At 39.5% G+C, this 23,318-nt stretch overlaps 1 protein-coding gene across 5 annotated transcripts in view; it reads right to left on the reverse strand.

Moving 5' to 3' along the window:
* The window catches only part of LOC135419954 (glypican-5-like), a 363,117-nt gene that overhangs the window by 238,900 nt on the left and 100,899 nt on the right, over positions 1–23,318 (reverse strand). For 3 of the 5 annotated variants that reach the window (XM_064666977.1, XM_064666979.1, XM_064666981.1), the window contains exons 4-6: positions 7,588–7,718; positions 2,910–2,969; positions 1,488–1,613 (exon numbers count right to left, since the gene is read on the reverse strand). In XM_064666977.1, the coding sequence (XP_064523047.1) occupies positions 1,488–1,613; positions 2,910–2,969; positions 7,588–7,718 (317 nt within the window). The remainder of the gene's footprint in view (positions 1–1,487; positions 1,614–2,909; positions 2,970–7,587; positions 7,719–23,318) is intronic. The other 2 variants (XM_064666978.1, XM_064666980.1) reach the window with 2 other exon arrangements.

Raw genomic sequence — 23,318 nt, forward strand, 5'->3', positions numbered from 1 at the left:
TAAGGCAGTCAATACTGTAAGAGAGTATATACGTGTATAATATTTATATATTATTATATGGTATTTTATATATTTCTGATTTAACACATGAATCTAACCTTTTATTTTCCATTTAGCCTATTTAATGTGTTAACGACAGACATTTAGAGTTTGGTGGTGGGGTTGGGTTTTTTGCTGCTGTCATCTTTGGGGGTAGATTGTTTCTTGGTGTTTTTCTTTCCTTTGGTTTTGCTTTTTAATTCAAAATATGAGGAATCTTGTTAGTCTTTTCCCTGATACTTTTCCCAGCTTTCCTGTCGCTTTCAAATCTGAATCTTTTCCACGTGTTTCCAACTCTGGGAAAGTCACAGACGGGCAAAGGACAATAACAACAGCTTTCCCCTTAATGCCTTTCTAAAACATGTATATCAGGAATTTAAGTGGCTTGTTTGTTTTTTTTAACAAAGTAGGATAAAAATTAAACGTAACATTTTATTAACTTTTTTGTTCAGAGAGTTGACACAGAAAATGTTTATTTTTGCTTGCTTGGCTTTTCTTATTTTTCTTTTGGCCAGAAATCTGTTTGTTCTAAAAGTTAACTGTGGATCCAGCAACACGTCACCAGCAAAAGGCATTCTGAAGTGGAAATACTGATATTCCTCCTGTTTCCTCTCCACTACTTTTACAGTAAAAACTTCCATCAGTATTACAATCATGTAAATATTTAGAATACTACATTGTTGCCAAAATCTTCAAACATATGCTTTACAAATAATTTATAATGACAATATACAGTGAAACATTAAACTTAAAAGTTATCTTTGGATGTGTTAGACATGCATTTATCTTCAAATACCTCAGATGTAATTAAGCTGAAGTTATTTACACACGAGAAAACTAAGCAGAGCTGTGTGGGAGTCAGAACTCCCTTTAATGGGACAGACATAATTGTCACATCTCTCTCTGTTCCATATTGGAATTATTCTGTAAGTTCCTACAAAACAATTTACAAGCATGACAATTGTTTTTAAGTAAGAACACAGAATGCTAGAACTGCACCTTTTATAACTGCTACCAACCACAAAACACACTTCAAAAAGAAACATCATGAAAACCAACAACAATTCCATGGAACATCTCTTTTTTTGACAAAAAGAAGTTTTTTGAGAACATTCACTGGTACACTTTCAACAAGCTCTCACTGCAAAAACTGATATATACTTTGACAATGATAATAAAGATATAGTTGTGCTTAAAACATCTTGTTTTCTCCTCAGGGTGATGTTGCCTCATGTTATACAGAGTAAAAGCAAGACAGCAAGAAGTTTAGCTCATGGAAAGAAAGTGTATATTCCAGTTTAGAGTCCAAAGGGTGATGGCAAAGACCCTGATAAAAAGCAGAGGGGGGAAAAAATTAGCTGCCAAAGTAGAATGCTGCTGCTGAACCATCAGAAGGATACGAAGTCTCTTTTTCCATAACTACAGCAAACTTTAACTTGTAACTTTACCTTTCCACAACATCCTCTCCATTCCAGCAGGTTGAGCTGTCCCTCATGACCAGGTCTCCATCGCACAGACGTTCTGCTATAGAGGCATAAAAGGTGCGGGATCGCTTCATGTAACTGATGAACTCTCTGTAACGCAGGAGGAACATATTTAACAACACAACAGGAAACTCAGAATTTAAGCCCCTGTCAACTAAACCCTCCACAAGGTTAAGACTTTAGAATTTAAGTAATCTGAATGGATTTCTATTTCTAGTGTATTTCTACCCCTATTTATCATCCAAACTGATTTAGTCCAGTGTTAACAGGCATAATTACGCACACAAAGGGTGGTTTTAACACATTCTGTTAACCCATCTCAATTGAGAGTATTTCAGAATGAGAAATTACCCTCCTTCATCGCTTTAGAAGCTCTTGTTTGGTATGAGACGTTACAGATAGGGAGAACAAGATGCAGGACACAAACTGAGCTATCACAGAGCTATCTGCTTGTCTCAGAACTTCCCACTGGAAGGCCAAAGGACTCATTTTGGTTTCCAATGTTTCAGCCTGGCAGGCCATAAGAGGATGCTGCAGTGAAGACGTGCCTGGGGATATGGCTGGATGAAGCTTGGCACAAAACCAGTCAGGATTTATCATTCCTTTAGGAGCAACAAGTGTTTTAAACAATGTCAAAGTCCATGGCTAAATATCTATTCCTACACAGTTTAGGCAGTGAGTGGTCTTCTCTCCCCAAAGCTATCTTTATATTTTTTCAAGTGTTCAACCATCCCATTTATCTTGTGGGATGAAATCTGAAATCCTGGTCTAGATAAATTAACTGTCACATGCTCCAAAGAAAATAACAGAGCAGGGAAGCTGTTATTTTAAGCAAAGAAAAAAGCAGGAATTTTTGGGCTTATGATGAGGGAATCAGCATTTCAACCTCTTGACTACCAACTTACAAATACAAGCTCTAAGTATTAACGCAGGAAAGCCAGGCCCAGCCCGAAGGCTGCTTACTTGAAAGAACAGCCTGAGAGTATCAGTTCTGAAAGGCAACACAGATGCTAAAGATTTTATGGGTGCTAAACTGGTGTTTTCTTTGAAGGAGAAAAACAGCACCTTTTGACAGTCTAAAGCTTGTCTTACCCAGCTCACCCCAAGAAGTTTAAACTCCTTTGCATTCTCAGCAGAGTAAGGCTCTGACATTTCAAAGTAGCATCTTAGCAAACAGAGAATTCTGTGTCCAACTCTCAGTCTTTCTGAGCAAAAATATTTACGTTTCATCAGTGTAAACTAAACTCAGTAGGGTAGAAAATGTACAGTTTCCCAGCACCCCACAGTATAAAAGCAGCAATCAAAAGTGTGCCAACTTCTAGGTTACAGCTGGAGATGAGCTAACTGGAGAGACAACAAAGGATGTCACCTTGTTTTCATTCTTACCGAGAGATTTTTTTCAAACTTCTTGATTTGTCATTCTTTGAAGCTTTCAGAGGCAGAGAACTGGAATAGGCCGGGGAGAATTAGCATCAATCAGGAGAGTTGGGGAGTAGGGGAGAAGCAGGAATTCAGGCAAATGAGGAAAAGAAATGAGAAACAAAAGAGAAAAGTAAAAATTATTTGAAAGAAAAGTCATCAAGCACATGCACAGGATAATAAAAGAAAATAAATAAGGAGAAAAACTGTCATGAGATTTTCCAAAATATAGATACCATCAAAAATGTCAATGCAATATTGGGGAGGGGGGGAAAATTGCAACCAAGATTTTTTGTCCCCATCATTTTCAAATACAAGCACAATTACAAATGCAGAGCACACAGCAGAAAGCTGAAAATAAATTCAGCAGTACTTAAATTAACCATAACTGATACCAAACGGAAGAACTGCAAATACATGGAGTTGTACAAGAAAATAATGGCAGTTTAGAATGAGAACCAAGGGAAGAGAGACATAAATGAGCAGCATTCACGTTCTGATACGACAAGCAATTTACTGCCTGTTAATAAATGTGTAAGTACAGATATTTTTTTGCTGTTCTCTTCTGGTCAGATTTGCCATTTACAAACACCCAGCTTTGCAAAACAGGAGATACAGGCTTCAGGGTTATACTGGAGGAAGAACTGTGGAAATAACCCAGGCAATTATTTCGTGTAAAAGTATTTTGTGGCACCAATAAACTGAGGTCCCTTAATTAACATTAGACATTGCATCCAGCATTAACATCATGATGTAATTTTCCACTGAGATGGTTTGATAGCTCAGCCTGCTCTCACACCTGTGCTCTCCTGTGTAACGCAATGGCCAGAGCTGGAGCAATGAGTGCCTCCAAACTAGTTCCACACCGAACCCACTTCACTCTTACTGGACAGAGTGACCACTTTCAGCAGCCTCAGGACACGCAGAGGATGCAGCTTTGCCCTCACACTTTCTGAGAGCTCATAGCAGGGGTGGCCACAGAAGAGGAGGGACCTGCCCTGATCATCAGGTGAGTGGCACCTTCCATCACTGAGGCAGCAATTCCAACACAGCCACTCATAAAACAAAATGAGATTTGGTAACAGGGAAAATCTGGGCCAGCTGAAACCTCTGCCTTGGCCAGACATTAATGTGCATCTGACATTAATAATCTGCTTTGTACTAGCACTTTATTACTCAAATTTTAATAAAATCATGTGATGTCTGACTCAATAGACACTTAATTTTAAATAAAATAGATACCATTGACTTCAAATATTCCCAAAGAAACTCCTAAGTTGTTTATTTTAAGATGTAAAAAAGATCTGTAAATTCACAGCAAAACACAATTACAAAGCTTGCTTCCTCCAACTAGGGACCTAATGAATTACAGTTCTTCATTAAATGTAACCTATTATATACACAGCTTTGTAACCAGTCTGTGTTTAGTGGTTTGAAATGCTTCATGGAGCAGAGACGCTAAAAGGCAGGTATTCAACTTTGCTAGGAGACTGGACCCTGACCAGAACAGTTCTTTGTGCTGAACTCAGCAATAACATTCCAATTTACTCACTGAGATTCTGTACATGCCATTTACATTCTCTGTACCATCATATGGTTTCAATTTTCTTGTCATCTCTATTACATGTTATAGTAACCTCCACATTAAAAAATGACTGCAGCAGTAACGCTGCCAGTTTCACTTAATCCCTGAATACCATTGTGTAATGCAAAAAAAATAATTACAATCAATTTGATGCTTTCCAGGTTAATCAGAGGAAAAGGTTTCCAACAAGACCATGCAACATTTATTCAAGTTTCACCTTCTTTCACTATTGTCCCTGACACTTAGTGATGCGTAACAAAAAAATATGTAGAAATGGAATGCAGAATAAAATAAAGAGAGATGGGAAATGTTCCAGGAACCCACGAGAGTAAGAGGAGAAGAAAAGGGTTCAACTACAGCAAAAGAGGATCCAGTTGGTCTGTGCCCTCAGGGACTATGCAGGACCTTCGTGTGCAGACAGCAGAGGGTGAGGAGGGCTGGCTGCAGCCAGACCCCAAACACCTTCCCCCAAGAATGACATCAGGCCAAGAGATGCCATTGAACAATCTCACTTCTCAGCTGCATGAGCAGCCCTGGCTCTGCTGAGCTGCTGAAACCAGGCTTCTCAAATTCTTTGGAAAAGGAGTCTGATTTCGTAACTGGCCTGGCAAAGACTCATTAGCTTTGGAGCAAATATCCATCTGTAGGTATAAGCTGTCTGGCACTGGCTTTTTAAGGGCATTTCTGACCAGGTTCTATAGGGGAGATGAGAGGCCACGTGACTCTGGTTTCTCCCACAGACGTGCCAACCAGTTGAGTTCTCTTTGAGTTCAGAACATTTTGACACATTAAGGGCATGAGCCACGGCTTTTGTGTCTATTTGGAGAGTGCTGGCTCATTCCTTCTCTTTTTCTTTCCTTTTTTTAAAAGGCTGGAGTCATGTTCCATTTTCCCCTTGAATTAAGGATCATTTGGAGGGATGTCTATTATATAAACTGACAGACAGATTCAGCAGAACCAGTTCCCTCTGTGACCTTGTACCTCAACTGACAGACAGCTGACATTATTGCTCTTCATTTCTTAAAATCAGCACAAACAATAGCATCTAAAAAGATTCACGTAATTACTCTCATAATCTGGTCCCCCTGTATCAGTTCTCTGTCACTCTAAGTGCATTCTACATAACCCACTGCAGGAATGACTTCACACATGTATTATAATATTTTATTACCTTAAATTGCTTTTTATTGATATCATATGGGATTAAATGATAGGGAATGAACAACACAGTGATGCTGCCAATCACTGCATCTTTCACTCTATTTATGGTTTCACAATTGTTTCCAAGAAGCAAAGTACAAGCTTCAGGCCATGTGTTTTATAGGATGTTGTGGAGAATATTTTCAATTTTTCCACTTCTCACTATTTATGGCATGGTTCCATCATTCATTTTCAGTGCACAGGCTCCCCACAATACCTATCAACACTGTATTTCAGCAATTTTTCATGCTAATTATGTAAGCATGGCCTTAGTTTAGATTTTTTTGATAAATCAATTTTCAGTGTGCAGACCAATTTTGGAAAATTGTCTAATTTACAGTGCATTAGTTTATTTTCTTTTCCATCTACAAGTCTTACAGTTTAAAAGGTCACTATCCAAATAATTCTATATGGTTGGGAAGGGGAGGGAGCAGATCCTCGGGTGAGAAAGAATGGCTGTCATGCCATGAAAGACATAAAGGTCACCTGTTGATAGGTTGGCAATTCTGCCTTTTTGGTTGCTAGTGCTCAAGTCCCAGTGAAGTCCATGAGCTACACAGAAGATGGTCTAGGGCTCTGTGTTTTTAAAAGTGTGTTTTATAAATTGTACTACAACTGTTCCTTGGATTTTTACTGCTGAATTGATTGATATAATTTCTTTAATGCTCTTTTCTCGATTTGCTTGGTAAAAATTGATTAGCTCCAACCAGTAGCATAAACTGTTAGGTTTTGGGTTTAAATTACAGAGGGATAAAATTACCACTATCACACAAAAAACTTGCCCTGCTGCTATTACTTTTATCTTTTAAAGCAGTGTTTGTTCCATTCATGCGAGCTAAGATGAGAATTAAAGTAGAAATGGATAAAAATCTCATCTTCACAACTCAAAGTCCAGAATCCAGGCAATGGAAATTTTAATATTGCTGTCTTTCATCCATTTATCCAACATACAGAGATACACATGGACTCCCTGGGCAGATTAGACACTGTTCCTGGATAGAGGTGTAAGCCCAGCAGGATTCCATTCACTTGGCTGAAGTTGTTCCAGCTCAATACTGCTGTTACAGAGGACAATATGTTAGCCAGAAAGAGGTCACTTTGATTTTATGACAGTTAGCTCTGCTATCCACTCATGTATCATGAGTGAGATTGCAAAGTCATCCCTCCCTTTCCACTTACAATTTACAGAAAACCAATTCAGGAGCTACATGAAGTAAAGTGAAAGAAAAACTTAGGAGATCTGAGAGCAGGGATACTCTTGCCTGGGCCAGTGTCTGTAGTTCAGCTGTCTACTGTCTCAACAGAAACCAAGACGGACACAACAAGCCCAAACAAATGCTCCAGCTCTTTCTCTGCTATGTACCAAATCAAGGACATTCCAAGGGATCTTACTACTCCTCCCCAGTACAGTGAAATCAGGGACCGACTGGACTGATTTGGTGTCAGGGCAGTGAATCTTTCCTTTCACTCCTTCTTCCCTCACACTTCTGTCCCTGGATAAGCTCAAGTCCCTGAAGATCTGGGCAGTTGTATTTTAAGTACTTTAGACTCAACTGCGGAAATTGGTTTCCTCAGACTTTGGTGAAGAGAAACTTTCACTGAAAATTTCTGGAAATAATGAACACCTTGGTGTTAAGCGACAATATCAAGTCTGGCCTGTAAAAAGCTTTTCTTGGAGAGACCCACAATATAACACCACAAAATCATCCCTATGAATATCCATGATGGCAATGGCTGGAGAGCACACACAGAGAAGGTGACAGAGCCATGGCTCTGGTTTGAAAATTACAGTGCAAGGAACCAATAGCACAAATTAGGAGGCAGAGAGTTTGTTTCAAAGCAACTGTAGCTCGGGGTTACCTTCTTTTATTGTTCAGGCTGGCATGAGCCATCACGAACGTCTGGGCTTCAGTCACTTCCTTCACTGGCACTATATTGGCTGAGGACAAGTTCCCTTCTTGTTGTCTGGGCTGCCCACACACTTTATCAACCTGTATGAAAGGAAGGGAAAATGGAGTGTGAATGGAGAGGCTGATTTACAATTGCCTAAAAGTCTCCTTGTTCCTTATGGTCTATGTTATTGCAAGAGAAGTTGTCTGGGTTAGAGAAAGAAAGGATAGAAAGGATTTTTCTTTCCAGGAGACCTGGAAACTAGTTCCCTGCACAAGAACCACCAAATAACAAGACACCAGACAGTCAAGCAAACATGAAAAGACAACAATGGAAATCCTTCTGTGGGCATGGTACTACCAGAGACCTGAATCACACAGAATCCATCATCCCACATAACCCTGTATTTGGTATCCCTTCTTCAGTTTTCCATTATAACCAGGGCAAAATGGATTCTTGCTGATCTGTGCACTTTTCTGCATCTCTAGAACCCTTACTAAGTCACAGCTGCCCATCTGCTGAACATTTCAGACCACAGACAACTTCAAATAATTTTCTCAGTTCCTTTGCACCACTATGATACATATGTCAGCACAAGTACAGGACAATTTTCTCTGCCTTAGCTAGTTTCCTCCAGGAAAACTACTGCTATGTAAAGCTAAGGCATCTTCCTCCAAAAAAACAGGCCAATGGAATGTGAAAAGTTGGAAGCGGTATGGGCATGACAGTCAATGTTGTATGAGTTATAGCCTGGTCCAGTATAATTTGCTGAGAAGAACCTAAAACTGTAGCAATTGAATGGGAACATACTGTATTAATCCTGACATATCTCCAGCAGCCAGATGCCTCACTCAACACCACGCATTGCGTATATTGTTCTGGTCTCACCAGGGACTAGCACAGCACTGGTTTAAAATACAACTCTGTGAAATAAAATAGTCTACTTCAGTCCCTTCTAAACTTCTGAGAAGAAAAAAACCCACACTCTATGCAAATGAAAATATTAAACAAAAAAGCCTTTTGAACCCTTTAGAGCTGGACAGAGGGTATAACACAGCTGGACCACATTCTTGCACAGGAGGCTTTCTCCCCTACGCCTCAGGCTTCCCAGGTCTCCTACAGCAACACAGACCCAAATTCCCACTGTAGGTTTCTGCAAAAAACATCTTAGATTACATTATGTCACTAAAGTTCATGTCTTCAAACTACATACACCTCAAACCTTGTCACTGTGGACTTAAGACAGTTTTAACCAACTAACACCAGAGTGGTTTGGGAAAGTAATGCGGTTCTCATACACATAAGTGATGAAGAACTCCCAGGTTTTTTGTTTTTCCTGAGAGAAGTTTCAAAGATATTTAAGTCATCATTTCTGTTGTGAAGTTAAAACATCCAAATGAAAACACTAATTTTGTTTTGATTTGTATTTTGATGCTACAGAAATAAAATTACTTTTTAAATTGCACAGGTCTCAGTATTTTACATGCCAAACCTATGGTTTTCCTTTTAAGCAGTAATAACAGTTTCCTGCATATCAAACAAAACCACAGCATTTTAAAGAAAAAAATTTCTCCATGGAAAAATTTAACTAGTCCTACTCCTTATTAAAAATAATTTGATAAATGAAAAGACAAATAGCATTCACACTTTTTTGTCACACAGGCCTTGCAGTGCCCCTCTTCTCAGTTCAGCTCCCCAGGCTGGTCCCTCCTGGGCCGCAGGGGCTGGGCAGTTCCCACAGCCCCAGGCTGCAGATTTTTAATTAATTAAACAGAAACCTGACTGTTTAAATATTTTTTTCATGTAGATTAATTTTCACAACTCACCAAATTGAGTATTTTTCTGCAAAATAAAACAACAGAAAAGGCTGAATTTTATTAGCTCATTTTGGCAGTCACAAAGTTGATGGCACGAATGAGAACACTTAGGTACAGAAAACCATCTTAAACTTCCAGCTAGGACATTTATGAAAAATGAGTTAATGTTGTGTAAATTGAAAAGCATAAGGCATGCCAGAAAAAAAAAAAGGTGCTTTCTGGAACTGCAACATCTGGAATCTACTGCCACAAATTACCTGTGTTTTAACAACAGTTGGTAACAACAGGGAACACAGCGAGTTTTTCCCTCCCATCCTAAGGGCACCAGAAAACTGCACTATCAGTTTAACTTGGAGCTCATCAATCAAGCCTTACGACCCAGAGGAAAAATAGTGCTGCTAAAAATGGTGACTGAAATTTTTAAGCTCCATTGCTGAATTCAAGTTCTAGTACTCAGAATAATCAGGAATTAATGTAAACAATGACTGAGCCCATTTCTGGGATTTTTAAACTTAAAAATAAGTCTGCCAATCTACAAACTGCCAGAAAATCATCCCTCATCAAGAAAAACACGACTAAGGTCATCCCTCTTGTTTCCTCCATGATATTTAAGCAAGTCTGTCTTCTAACAGGGAACATCTACAGCTAAAAACTGCTCATACCTTGTTGTCTTCTGAATTATCAATCATGTTTCATAATTCCATACATTTTTCTTCCCATTAAAGCTTTTTTTACTTATACACCAATGATTTCTCTGAAATATCCACCTAACCATAGCTACATTTTTTCTGCCGTGAACTTTCGTTGGTAATGAAATATGGAGTCATATATATATATATGGATTATCTGACCTCTTACTATTTGTTATTTGAAAGAATGACTATTTACAATTATTACAGAGGCTTAACAAAACAAATTGAAAAATTCTCACCCCAAATCTTTCTGAACTATTACAGCTCAACTAACCTTAAACACTGAGGTCATATTTAATATACCAAATACAATCAAACATGGGAAAAATGTCACGCCCTTCTGGATACCAAGCGAATCTTAGCTCTCCAAAGCAGGAGACCTTTTCACTAGTTTAAAACAGTAATTTTCATTGATTTCGTAATGGGAAGCTTAGTATTTTAAAATATAAGATTTTTCTAGTGACTGGGCTTTGAGTTATCAAAATGCTGACAAGTTTTCCTGCAGACTTCTGCTCCCCTGCCCCTGATCTTTAACCCGGTGTGGGGTGAACAGCTCTGACAAATGACCCCCTTCAGCCCCAATTCCAGCTCAGCTGTACCCACACCACACCTGCTACACGGGCATTTTCAACCAGAACTGCATTTTGCTGGTTCCAACTGCCAAGCTTGAAGTGAGGGAAGCAAAATCACTGAGTTATAGGGAAATCAGATGGGAGTTTTCAGACTTGCATGTTCACCCGGAGATCTCCACATCCTCTGCGTCGGACATACCCTCGTCACTTGATTACTGATGGCACAAGAAACCGAACATTTTATGTTCACAAAGCCATCAACAAAAGTTGAGAATATTGCTGCAAAATGCTCATTTCCAACGCTCAAGACATTAGTAAGAGCACATTAGATAAATGCAAACTAGGGCTCATTTCTCATTGCCACTCTATATTTTATTGAACAAAATCTTGCCCTCAATGAAGAGGCAATAAAGACAGAGTAAGATCACTAGAAGAGAGCGAATAACCTCCAATTTTGCCCTAGTTTAAATATTCTCTCTCTTATGGAATATGTTTCCTATTACCAGCATTTTGCTGGTAGCAGAGTTCAGCAATACATAAACAAACTCTGGGATTACTAGTTCACTTTCCTACAGGAATATGTTGGCTTTTACTTGGGAGGGGAGCATTCTCCTCTCTCTCATCTTGGACCTACTGAATAGTTTAATGTAAATTAATTTCCTACAAATCTTTTGAAAACTGGCAGTTAGAGAAGTTGACCCTTACTAGATATTAGAGATTCCTCCAAGGAGAGCAGTATTATGAATTCCTCAGGGGCAGAAAAAAATTCTGTTGGACTTGACACTTAGACATCAAAGAATTCAGCCACAGAATTTAAATCCATAAAAAATAAGGCTCTGAGTGTTGTCTGCCACTTTTGGAAATACCTAGGTTGTAATCAAGTGATTTGAATTACAGTAATATTTTGAAGTAGAGTTTTGGAATCAAGATACAAATGTGCCAGAAATAAAACAGTCCTGTAAAAGCAAGAGCTCACATTCTGAGCAAACAACAAGAAACTACAGGCATACGCTGAAAAATAATGCACACATACAAAGAGATTAAGATACCTATTTTTATGACATTTTTATGAAACAACTGGGCTCCTGTTACTCTTTAGTGATGCCAGCTCACACAAGCTTCGAGTCAAAAAGGGACAGGTTGCAAGCACAGGAGTTATAGAAGTTACAGAATAACTTACACAGCTGCAATCAACTTCCTCTTACATATTTCTACGGCCCCAAGCTGAGGAATTACAAAGCCAAGAAGTACTCCTGCATGCCCTTATGAAAAGTGTTACTTAAAAATTCTGTTCATCTATTCCACAATTCGTCTTTCCTCCTTTTTAACTAATTAGGTCAGGTTTCCAGGCTACTAGATATACTGAGAAAGATGAGTGCTCCAAAAGTGGAGCAGCAGTAGGATTCTGCAAACAGCCCTGAAATTAGTTTTTGAAAGGGGAAAGTAAGTGCTTTGTTAGGAAGTTTTGGGCATGAGGAAATCCACATTGGTTTTTATCTTTTTGTCTTCTGTCTGTGGCAGAAGAGACATCTTTCCCATCCTTTCAGGCACCAGCACTGGGCACGCAGAGTGGTCAAACTGTGCAGAGCTACAAATTCTGTAAGGCCTTCTCCCATATTATAAATGCAAATAATGAGAAATGAGAATTTGGGGCCTTATGAAAGAGCCATTAAGAAAGAAGGGTTAGATAACCTGTCCTGGGCATGCCACAAATCTGCCTCTGAATGCACACACACAGGGTTTTGTCATAGGGAGAGTAGTTGAGGATTTCTGGAGAAACCTAAAATAAAGAAATACCTTACATGATCTCAGGCATTTCAATAATTTTACACAGCTTATATCTAACAAATTTTCACCACAAATTACAATGATATTTTCAGCTCTCACTAGCTTTTAAAATTCCATACACTGGTCAGGATATCAAACTATTCGCAGTTAATCTCCACATCTAAAGTATTTTAAGCATATATAAGTCAATATCTTTGTCTCTTTTGTTAGGATTTTTCAAAATATTTATGTTCAAATTGTATATATATTTACCCAGCTGAAAAGAGAAATGGAAATTATTTATAAACCCAAAGCAAAATATCAACAGCACCTGACAGGTCAAATGACAGCTCCCCTCCTCCACAAACTGCCCAAGATTCAGGAATAATCTTTCCTGGACTTTGTTACATTTGTCCTTAGATATTGACAACCTAGAAAGGTTAAGCTCAATTTTATAATTAATTACAATAATCTAGAATGAAAAGAAAATTCTACTGGGAATCAATCCAAGTGAGCTACTTTAAGAGCTCTCAGAAAAATTAGGTAACTTTAAAGATAACATAAGAAGAAAAATCAATTAAAAGATTTTATTTAAATCTCCTTTTGATCACTTCTCAAATTAATTACACTATATCAAAATGGTATTGCCTGTGATGTGTTTATTATTTATACACATTCTTAAGAGAAAGCAATTATCAAAATATTACTGGAATTTCTTTTATCACTGCAAGCTTAAAATGCAACTAAGAAAAACCCTTCACAGTTTGTTCTACCAAGGTTCAATAACCAAGTACAAAAAGTAACAAAGATCACACATCTGACAAACAGAAATATATATGCACACACATATATTTATTAAAAGGAAAACACTCCTCTCCTTTCAGGGCTCCCCTAGTCTGCCAGTGCTGCACAGAGTGGACCATCCCGCTGCAGCAATCCCTGATGGCAGAACTCCCTGGCACAGCCTGGTTCTCACTGCAACGGTGGCACCGCCACCATCACCAGCTGTCCCTCCCAGCACCAAGGGCTGGTGTCGCCACCTCCACTGGCAGGACCCACGGGGACACTCCTTGGCCCTTGCAGGCCAAGTGTCACTATGAGGAGCCAGCCAGGCTACTCAGGCTCATTTTGCGCTGGCCCGTGGAGTCAGAGCTCCAGCACTGCCTGTGAGGAGGGTGGTACCTCCACCAGCAGGGACTGACCAGCAGCAGGGATCATACCCATGTGTCAGGCAGGCCACCACAGGCACAGGCAACTCTGGAGAAGAACATCCTTCCTTAGGCTCAGGTATCTCCTGAGAAGTCTTCAGTCCAAAAACGAGCGTCACTCTTCAATTTGCTTTCCGCCAGATTGGAAGACATTCACCTCAGGCACTACGGATCAGCCACGCTGCTCTCAACCTAACCTCAGCATTGTTGCAGTGTTCCTTACTTCTTGATGGTGCCCAAGAGCTCTCTAAGACAAGATCTCTTCCCAGGACCTTTTTCACTAAATGCAGACCTAGTTTGATCACCACCCAACACAGTCAGTCCCACTGGTTTCAGTTGCCCAGCAGAAGAATACACAAGATGACAGTGACATAATCAATCAACACACAAGACAGGCTACTGAAAGAGGGAGTGTTTCTCCCCGTGAACACCCTCTCCTTTTGGGGTTGCCAAAGACGACTGGGTGTGACAGACCATTAGTCCAACCCATCTGGAGTTTAACGTTCCTCTGTACACAGTTACTGCAATCATAATTGCACCAGAATTGCAGGAATGACTGTGAATAACTGGCCAAGTTGACTGCAGACACTCATTTTTCATATATGCACAAATAATAATTTTCAATGAATTACTAGGAACCTGATCCAGACCTGAACCATGGATAACTTAGTCACATAATTTCCTGAACATGCAAGTCAGCTTCATTTTCAGTTTAACACACTTTCGTAGGTGGGCATCACTACTCAGGTATTTAGGTACAAGCCCAAAAAACCCAAACGAACATCCTAACAGGCCTTTTGAGATATCCCTTCTAAACACAGCTTTCAACTGAAGTGTTTTGTCTGCAGGCTCTGTTATAATGCAAGCAGAATTGTTTCTTAGCAGTTTTCACAGGGCTGGCATTACGTAGTATATCCAACAGAAAGCAAGGAACAGCAATCCAGAACATGATTGATTTTTGCTTGCTCCATGACTAACACTGATTTGTTGTCTGTAAAATATTCCATTAATTAGATATCTAATTATGCAACTAATATATCTATTATAACTATTTGTACTAGAGGCTCCCAGACAATTTGAAATGCCTCTCAAAACCACTGTGTATTCAGTGTGGGTGTTTTCCTATACACCGTGTATTCCTCTGGAGGGTGCTTGAAAGCAGGGTTGCATGAGCTGGGGACAAGCTCCAGGATGGGGAAGGGACTAGGAGAATGTCCACAAAGAAGAGAAGGGTCCTCAGGCTCACAGGTTTGACGACTCCAGGTCAAAATTTCCCTTTTCTCTGCAGGTAGATACATCCCAAGAACCAAGTTTCAGGACAAACAAATGGAGGAAACATTCTCCAAGGAAAAAAGTTTACTACTCCAAATCTCTGAAAAAGACTGCTACTGTTACTTTAAACTGACATCTACGTATATTCAGGGGGATGATTACATATGTTATATAACATATATGTTATTAAATATATATATATACATATTTATATATATAAGGGAAGACAGCATCCCTGCTAGGGATGGCTAATGCTGCAAATCTAAGCCAGATTTTAAGATACATGAACTCCTGCCTATTCTATATATTTATAAGAGCACTGATCAATCAACCCTGAAAACATTTGCCAAAAATCATAAACAAGAGCAGGAAAACTGAGTTTCAGCAAAACTTTTAAATCCTTCTAAGATTTTTTTTTCCTGTTCATCATTGCTGCAAGCATTTAGTTGGATGGGCAAAATGTCACAACTTTCTTGTCCAAATGACATCATGAGAGTGACATAAAAAGAATATGTAGGAAGTCAGATGGCCATTATACTTTCCCACTGTCCTATTAGCTGAGATAATGCTGTAAGTTTTTGCAATCATAAAATAAACACATCAATAACAATGTCAAGACCTCCAAAGAAGTCAGAATAACCTTCCATTTTGCATTTAACAAATGCCATAATTAGAAAAGGCTGGTTAACACACTCAATTCTTCTTTTTTTCCTGAGATACATCATTACAATAATGATTTGCTGACAGTTGCTGTCAAAATAAACATGTTGTCTTGTGCCTTTTTTCTGAACGCAAGCAAATTTAGATGGCACTGAAGACCTGAGTAACTATCAAGATCTGTAGCAATATTATGTAGCACAATTAGCAGCAGCCACCTTGTTTAAAGTATCTAGAAGACATTTTCCCCATTGGGACAAGTACATTACATTTATAAGCAAATTCTCTGACTTCTTTCCTGTCTACTAAGGAAATCACTTGCAATGCAGTAGAGATGTTTTGCTTATAGTGGGTACCACACCAGCCACTTTTTCCTGCCCCTTTACCTCAGGGCCTCAGGTAGGTTCACCACCCAAAGGAGGCTGGGACCCTGCACGGAGTGAAAACCCACAGCCTTTCCTGGGACCTGAATCATCACTTCAACTGGGCCTCACTTGCACCACCAGGCTTTTGGTTTGCAAACGTGTCACAGGCAGACTCTGACCATCTATATGGGGTGAAAGCAAGGGTGCTTTGAGCATTTACTGCAGTGTTTGATTCATGTGGATCTACTCAGGACTATTAAACCAGTCATGCAATTTTAGAGGTTAAGCATTTCTGCAGTTGAAAGTAGAGAAGACAGTACATCTGCAAGCTTAAGTCCAAATTGCAGATCAGACCTTTAGGACTGTACCTTCAAATTCCACCAGGACAGAGACCCTTCTAGCAAGACATTAAGCACAATTTATTTCCTAGTATGTGTGCCCTGTTGTGAACTTAAGAGTCAAGGGCCAATTGATAAATAAAGGAAACACAGTCCCAAAAAAGCTGTCTTATTAGACTGCCTGCTGTGCAGGATTCATCGTAGCTGTGCTCAAGTGCATTATGGGAGACTGGTGTTAGGGAGGAGGAACAGCATGAAAACATAGCTGCAAACAAGGAATAAAGATGCTTATAATAGCATCCAAAACATAACTCCTCATTTATGGTTGCCAGGCCTTTTTAATTCCAAACTTTATTTCTGATCCATGCTTTTTAAAAACAAAACCAACAGAAGAATTCCCTTGAAGCCATTCCATGTCTAGCCAAGGAACCTTGCCATTATTTGCAAGCCTAGAAATTATTTCCTCACTGATGTCACACTGAAATTTCTGAGATCCATTCATGTACTTCTCTAACCCATTCCTGATGAAGTTCTGCAACAAGAGCAAACAAAAAATAGCCCTTCCTTCAACTTAAGATTTCTCCAACTTTGTGTACAATCTCAAAGAAATAACCCTAAAAATATGAAGGAAATGGGACAAGATGTTTTTGAGCTGGAGGGTAGTGAAAACTTAACATTCTAACTTTAAAAAAATACATCATAATTCAAAATAAGTCTCCTTTTACAATGTGAAGTTTTACTTGACTTGGAGACCAACAAACTCAGGCAAGAGACATGAGGTATAGACAACAGTGAGGTCCACAGTCACCTCAACAACCATGACTGTGCTCATTTCACCAAACTATTCACCTTGTGCCAGTTACTGACCCAATCCGGGTTACCAGTTCTGACAACAGGCTGAATTCATGCCAGCAATGCTGGCAAGAATCAATGATGCTTTAGCAACCATGCAGTAAAGCAGCACATCAGGCATCATATCACATAAAAAGCAGCACAGCGAACACGTGTGGAACTTTACAGCCCACTGAGTGCACACAGAAAGCTGACAGAAAAACAGGATTCTCAGCACAGAACTTGAATTTGCATGGAAAACATGTCCCAAAAGGGCACAGCATTGGGTATCAGAAAATTTTAATTGAGTCAGCATCATGCCAACAGGTGAAAGCTAATGATATCCTGGACTATATTAGGAAAATTATGATCTTCCCTTCTATTCAGCATTGGCAAGACCATACCAAGAATACTGTGCCAAGTTCTGTGCATTAGGTGACCCTGTTTGAGCAGGGGGATTGACTAGATGATGTTCTAAAGTCTCTCCCAACCTCATCCAATCCATAATTCTAGGAATTCACTGGTTTTGTTTCCTTAGTGACTTCCAGTAAGTCACCTAAGGGTAAACAACACCATCCTCCTGCCCAAAAGATTTAAGAGTAGGGAATTTAAAGTCTGGATGTTCCTGCTGGACATGTGGATCCTGAATCACAGCACAATACATCTCAGAACAGGATTCAAACCAAGCAAGCACCCAAAGCAGGAGAAAACAACAGATACACAGGTGTCTATAAACCTCTGTGCTTTCTTCAGTGTTTAAGTACTTTACTAAAGACTCATCTCACACCTGTTGAAGTCAACAATAGAAAATTAAGATTCAGCATTTTTGTCTCCCACCTCTAGAAGACACTCAGGGCTTCCCTTCCTTATGGCACACTGAGGGCTTAAGCCCTCATGCTAAAATACCAGATAAAAATCAGAGGCAAGAGAACTCACAAGACCAATGGGAATTCGGTGTAGTCAAACTGCTATTTTTCAACACACATTCTAAGCACTTCAAAAGGAAAGAAAAAGAAATTTGAATTTTAGGAGGGAAATTAACGCAAATTCAGATAGCTCAGGAATAATAATGAAAAAAAAAAACCCTATCAAAAAGCACAGTATAGGTTCCCTGTCAAAACTTGCCTACTTACCAGCAAACAGACAGTATAGCACAGGATTCATAGGACAATTACATGCTTGATGAGACCACTGTGGTTCTGGGAAGTACTCTGCTCACTTCCAGCTACAGTCCTGAAAGGCATTTATCAACACTGCACCTTTCCCATCTACAGCCCTCACCTCACAGCTGGCAGTAACTCTCTGTATTCTTATCCCCATTTCTCCAACAAGGAGGTGAAGGCTGAGAGATTAACAAATCTGAGAAAAAACACATAGGCTAGGTTTGGAACTGACCAACTCCTGACAACCAATCTACTTCTTTGACAATTAAATCACATTCTGGGTTCAAAAGCTTTGGCAAAGTGCCTCATGTTTAGGTGCACTTACTTGCCTACCTATAACTTGTGGATTTGAAGAACTGAGTTACAAGTCTCCAGAGCATGGTCTCACAACATCCGAGTGGATCCAAGGCTGCCTCTGCAGACCCGAATGTGCAAACAATCCGGGCATGTTGCATCCAGTGATGTCCAAGACCACCCAGCAGCCCAGCACAGCAACAGGAGTTGGCATTCATCAATGCAACCCAACTTATTGTTTAAGCCTGTAATTAAACTGCACTGAATATGCAAACTTGTTTCATTCACTAACTGTTTTACTTGCCCAAAATAGGAACTGGAAGCAGCTGATTTGAACTATATGGTCTGTGCTCATCTGCTTTTCAAAACACGTAGCCGAGTTTTTCATTAATAAAACCTATTTCTTTACTTCCTACAGTGCACTAGAGAAGAATTTATGTTCCCTTTTTCTCCAGCCACAAGAAAGTAGCACTATTGGATCAAACCGAAGGTAAATTCAGTCAGTGGTCTTTTCAATGCATGTGCCAGGAGACACTGCCCTCAAAAAGACAGCCCACAACAATGTAAACAAAGGAAAAGGAAAAAATAATTTAGTGTTTAGGTTGCTTGGCCTGAACCCCCATCCCTGTACCCTGCTCTGCAGTGGGAGCTGGTGAGTCGGCTCTCCCAGGCAGATGCACCAGCCCCCTTCCTCCACCTGCCCTTGCCAGGAGGTTCTATGTTCATTCCCCAGTGGAACCTCATCACAGCCTCCCCCCGCAGCACTCAGCTCACACAGCTCTAACAGCAATTTCCATTTCTTAGGGAACTTTCCTGTGAACAGACAGTTTTGGGAAGGCCCAACATTGCCTTTTTCTTCACAGTATCTTCATCCCTCTAAACAGTCATCTGCAGATGTTTAATGTGAAACAGGAGAGAGGGCAGCTATTTTCATTCTTATACCTTGATGCCCAGAGCTCACTCAGCTTTCTTCCTTTGACCTCTTTAAGTAGGCACACTATAATATTTACTTAAAAGAATCCAGCAAGGTTTTGATTTTGTAGATTCTGGGGTACATACTCCCAGATTTAGTCAATAAATCTGCCAAATGCTCAATTTTCAGCAACTACTGGGATAGAACTGAAGGTCTTGTTTCAGAGCAAGTTCTTGATGCAAGAGCATGGTAGGCCAGTGAGAATAAAAGTATTCTGGTTGCAGAAAAGAAATTAAAGCTAGGGAATATATATCTGTACCTGGGATCAATTCATTACCACACAAAGTTACAATTCTGTTTTCAATTTTAGACTCTTACAAGGCAACATGATGAGATATAGGCAAATATCTTAGTTGTAAAATCTTGTATACTTGAGGCCCAGTTTGCCCTGGTTCTGAGCTAATTGGAACTGGTTATGATGCTGAAAGCATCTTGAGTGTCCCATAAACGTGGCTATTTTCATTATTTACTATGTACACAGAATAAATGTAATAAAAACAAGACTATGGGAACCAGCTGACTGGTCCTTCAGCCACGGTTTATCAACCATCAGCAAACAGAAGGAAGCAGACTATGATATCAGGAGACTGCTATTTGTTTACCTAAGCAAATATTATTATTAAAAATTGTTAGTCCCACTTTTTTCTGATAGGGAGGGACTGACATGACAAAACTCATTACTATAATGAGACAGAGAAAGAGGACTGAACAATGATGGAGAGAAACCCTTTCCTGAATTCTAGATGTTTAAGTGACTCCTGAAATCTAAATCCCAGATGTCTTGGGTTGAGATTCTTTAATGTAAAAAATATCATTTGGGATGGGAGGGCGGTGCTATGTAGCCTACATTTTTTACAAGTTGTCTGTGTGGCCACTTCTACTGTGAACTACCTTATGGCACAGAACACTTAATGGGAAATACAGTGAGACTTCAGTGCCTGCTGGGGTGGGTAAAGTACGTGCCAAGGACAGCGGTCCCAAGGGTACAACAATCTCCTAGGAAAAAATAGACACAAAGGGCTCCTCTCATTTATACTGTGGCCTTTCTGCTGCTCTGATCAGCTGCTGAAAAGATTCATACAAACAACTTTAGTAAGACAACTTTTTAGAAAGGCAACAGCATGAATGGGAATCAGGACCAAAGTCCCTTTCTTTTTATAACCATTTAAAAATAAAAAAATTAAAACCTCAGCAAGCTAATAAGACAAATGGGAGGTTAAAAAAGTAAAACTGGCTTGTTTCTAAAAGAGGCCTTGATATAGAATGTCTGTAATAATGAAAAAGGGTAAATGAAAAGCATGCTGATTCCTATTAATCTTTGAGTTAGACCATGCCCTTGGGTAGAATAAGAAACCCCAGAAATGTAAAATATGAAAGTAATAAACATACAATTGCTCAGAACTTGATAATGATCTCTGTGAAACAAAATCTGAGGATTTTTGGTAGGCTTTGATGATTCTGAACATGGAATTAAACTGAATGTATTTTAAATTAAACCTAAAATAAAAACAGCTGCTGGAAAACATGCATGACCAAATTCTTCATTTGAACATGTGTCACTTTTGGCTATATTATTTAGATTTTAAAACTTCACCAGCATTCTGTAAATTCAACTCCAGTACAAAGCAAAGTACAGTAGCTACTGCTGGCATTCAGTTAAGCCAATCTAATTTTATAGATGTTTATCTAACAACTCAGAACCACTGCTATTTCCATCAGAGAGGGATTATACCACCAAATAAATTTATTCACTGTGGTAGCTGCAATTCTAAGTGCAACAGAGCCTAAGAGATACACAGGCATCACTGAGGTTCATGAAGTTCATCCCACTGCTGTGCTGGCAACTCTCAAAGCCCATTCACATGGAAAAATGGCAGACTGCTAATTAATTTTCCTAAGAGTTAATCTAAAGAACAAAACAAGACGGATTTCTAAGTAGAATTTCATATATGAAGAAATACTTATCCCATTAAAAAAATATTTAGACTGCTTGAGAAACAGGGGAACAATACAGGAGAACGACACAGGAGCAGGAATTACTTGGGTTACTGATATATATGAAAAAGACTATTTCAGCACAGCAAGCCAGAGGGCAAACTTAAGAGGTATAGAATTCGCTTCCACTTGTGATTCAATTACCAAACAAAAGATATCCATGTCACAGTGGAAATGTCCTAATCAAATAAACTTCGAAATACCATTTATTTGGAAATCTGACCTCCTATTCCCAATTCTGCAAGAATCTGTGGAAATACAAGAGGGATACAAAATGTAGCACATTCTGCAGCACTGTGAATTGGAAAACCTTTCATACTTGCCATGTTTTTGTAGATATCAAAGCCTGTAAACCATGTATATGCATAGTTCCTTTTGCACTGGGTAGGATGACAGCAAAAACATAAGCAAATAATTTCAGTGTCTGTCACATATTTACTTAGCTTTAAAACCTGGAGATCTTAAAAAATAACCTAGGGCCTAAAAAAAAGTCATTCCTATGAAAATGTTTCTCACTTTTTTTAACCTCCTTGTAGCATCTGCGTGACTCAGAAAACTCTGAAGAGTGAAAAGACAGATGTTTTCTTCAGTCTAAAACCTCAAGGCCTATAACCGTTGCCAAAATAAGGCAATATTACCATACCTAAACACTAGAAGATAATTTTTTTAATCTACCCATAAATCTGAAATGCAGTTAAATGGACACAGCAAAAAAAGATTTTAACGGAATAGTTTTATTCATGCCAGAGGAAAAAGAAAAAACAAACCCCAACACAATTCACACGCTACACTACTATTAATGCCTCCCAGCACAAAGATAAGCTTTCATTATTTTCTGCAAGGCATAATTCTCAAGGGTTACATGTAACCAACTTATGCATGCCATGACAGCCATGGCACATAGGGAATGAGAGAAAAAATGGAGCTTTATTTGCTCATAAGCATCAGGCTCTGACAGCTGTCTGCTTCCTCAAAATTCCAGTGTCTTCACCTAACTTGGCCACAAGAGGATGAGTTGGGATTGATACAACTCCAGAATTCCAGATTGACTCTTTTCTGACCCATTAAGCATTCATTTCACTCTCTATTCTTCCCTTCAGACACCTTGACTTGTTGAAGGGACTCCACTGGCCTCAAACTGCCTGACTGCACAAGGCCTGACTCTGCAAGTGCCATGGAATCACAGGATGGTTTGGGTTGGAAGGGACCTTAAAGACCATCTTGTTCCAACCCCCCCACCATGTACAGAGACACCTTCCACTAGACCAGGTTGCTCAGAGCCCCATCCAGCTTGGCCTTGAACACCTCCAGGGATGGGGCATTCACAGCTTCTGTGGGCAACCTGTGCCAGGGCCTCATCATCCCCACAGGAAAGAATTTTTCCCTAATATCCAATCTAAACCTGCCCCTCTGTCAGTTTGAAGCCATTCCTCCTTGCCCTGTCACTCCAAGCCCTTGTTATAGTTCCTCTCCATCTTTTGTGCAGGCTTCCTTCAGGTACTAGAAGGCTGCAGCCAGGTCACCCCGAAGCCTTCTATTTTCCAGCTGAACAATCCCAGTTCTCCCAGTGTTTCCTCACAGGAGAGGTGCTCCGTGACTTTGATCATACCTCAAACCCTTATGTCTTGTGTTCCTGCCTCGTTGTTCTTCCATAAGGAAACACAGAAAAGTAGGAACTGGAAGACTGGAGTGATGATTTTAGAAGGAACAGGGGCTTGCTAAGTAATATTTGAGGAACAGGACCCAGGGTCCTATAT

The sequence above is a fragment of the Pseudopipra pipra genome, chromosome 10 (assembly GCF_036250125.1).
Source record: "Pseudopipra pipra isolate bDixPip1 chromosome 10, bDixPip1.hap1, whole genome shotgun sequence".
In the NCBI taxonomy this organism is placed as follows: domain Eukaryota; kingdom Metazoa; phylum Chordata; class Aves; order Passeriformes; family Pipridae; genus Pseudopipra; species Pseudopipra pipra.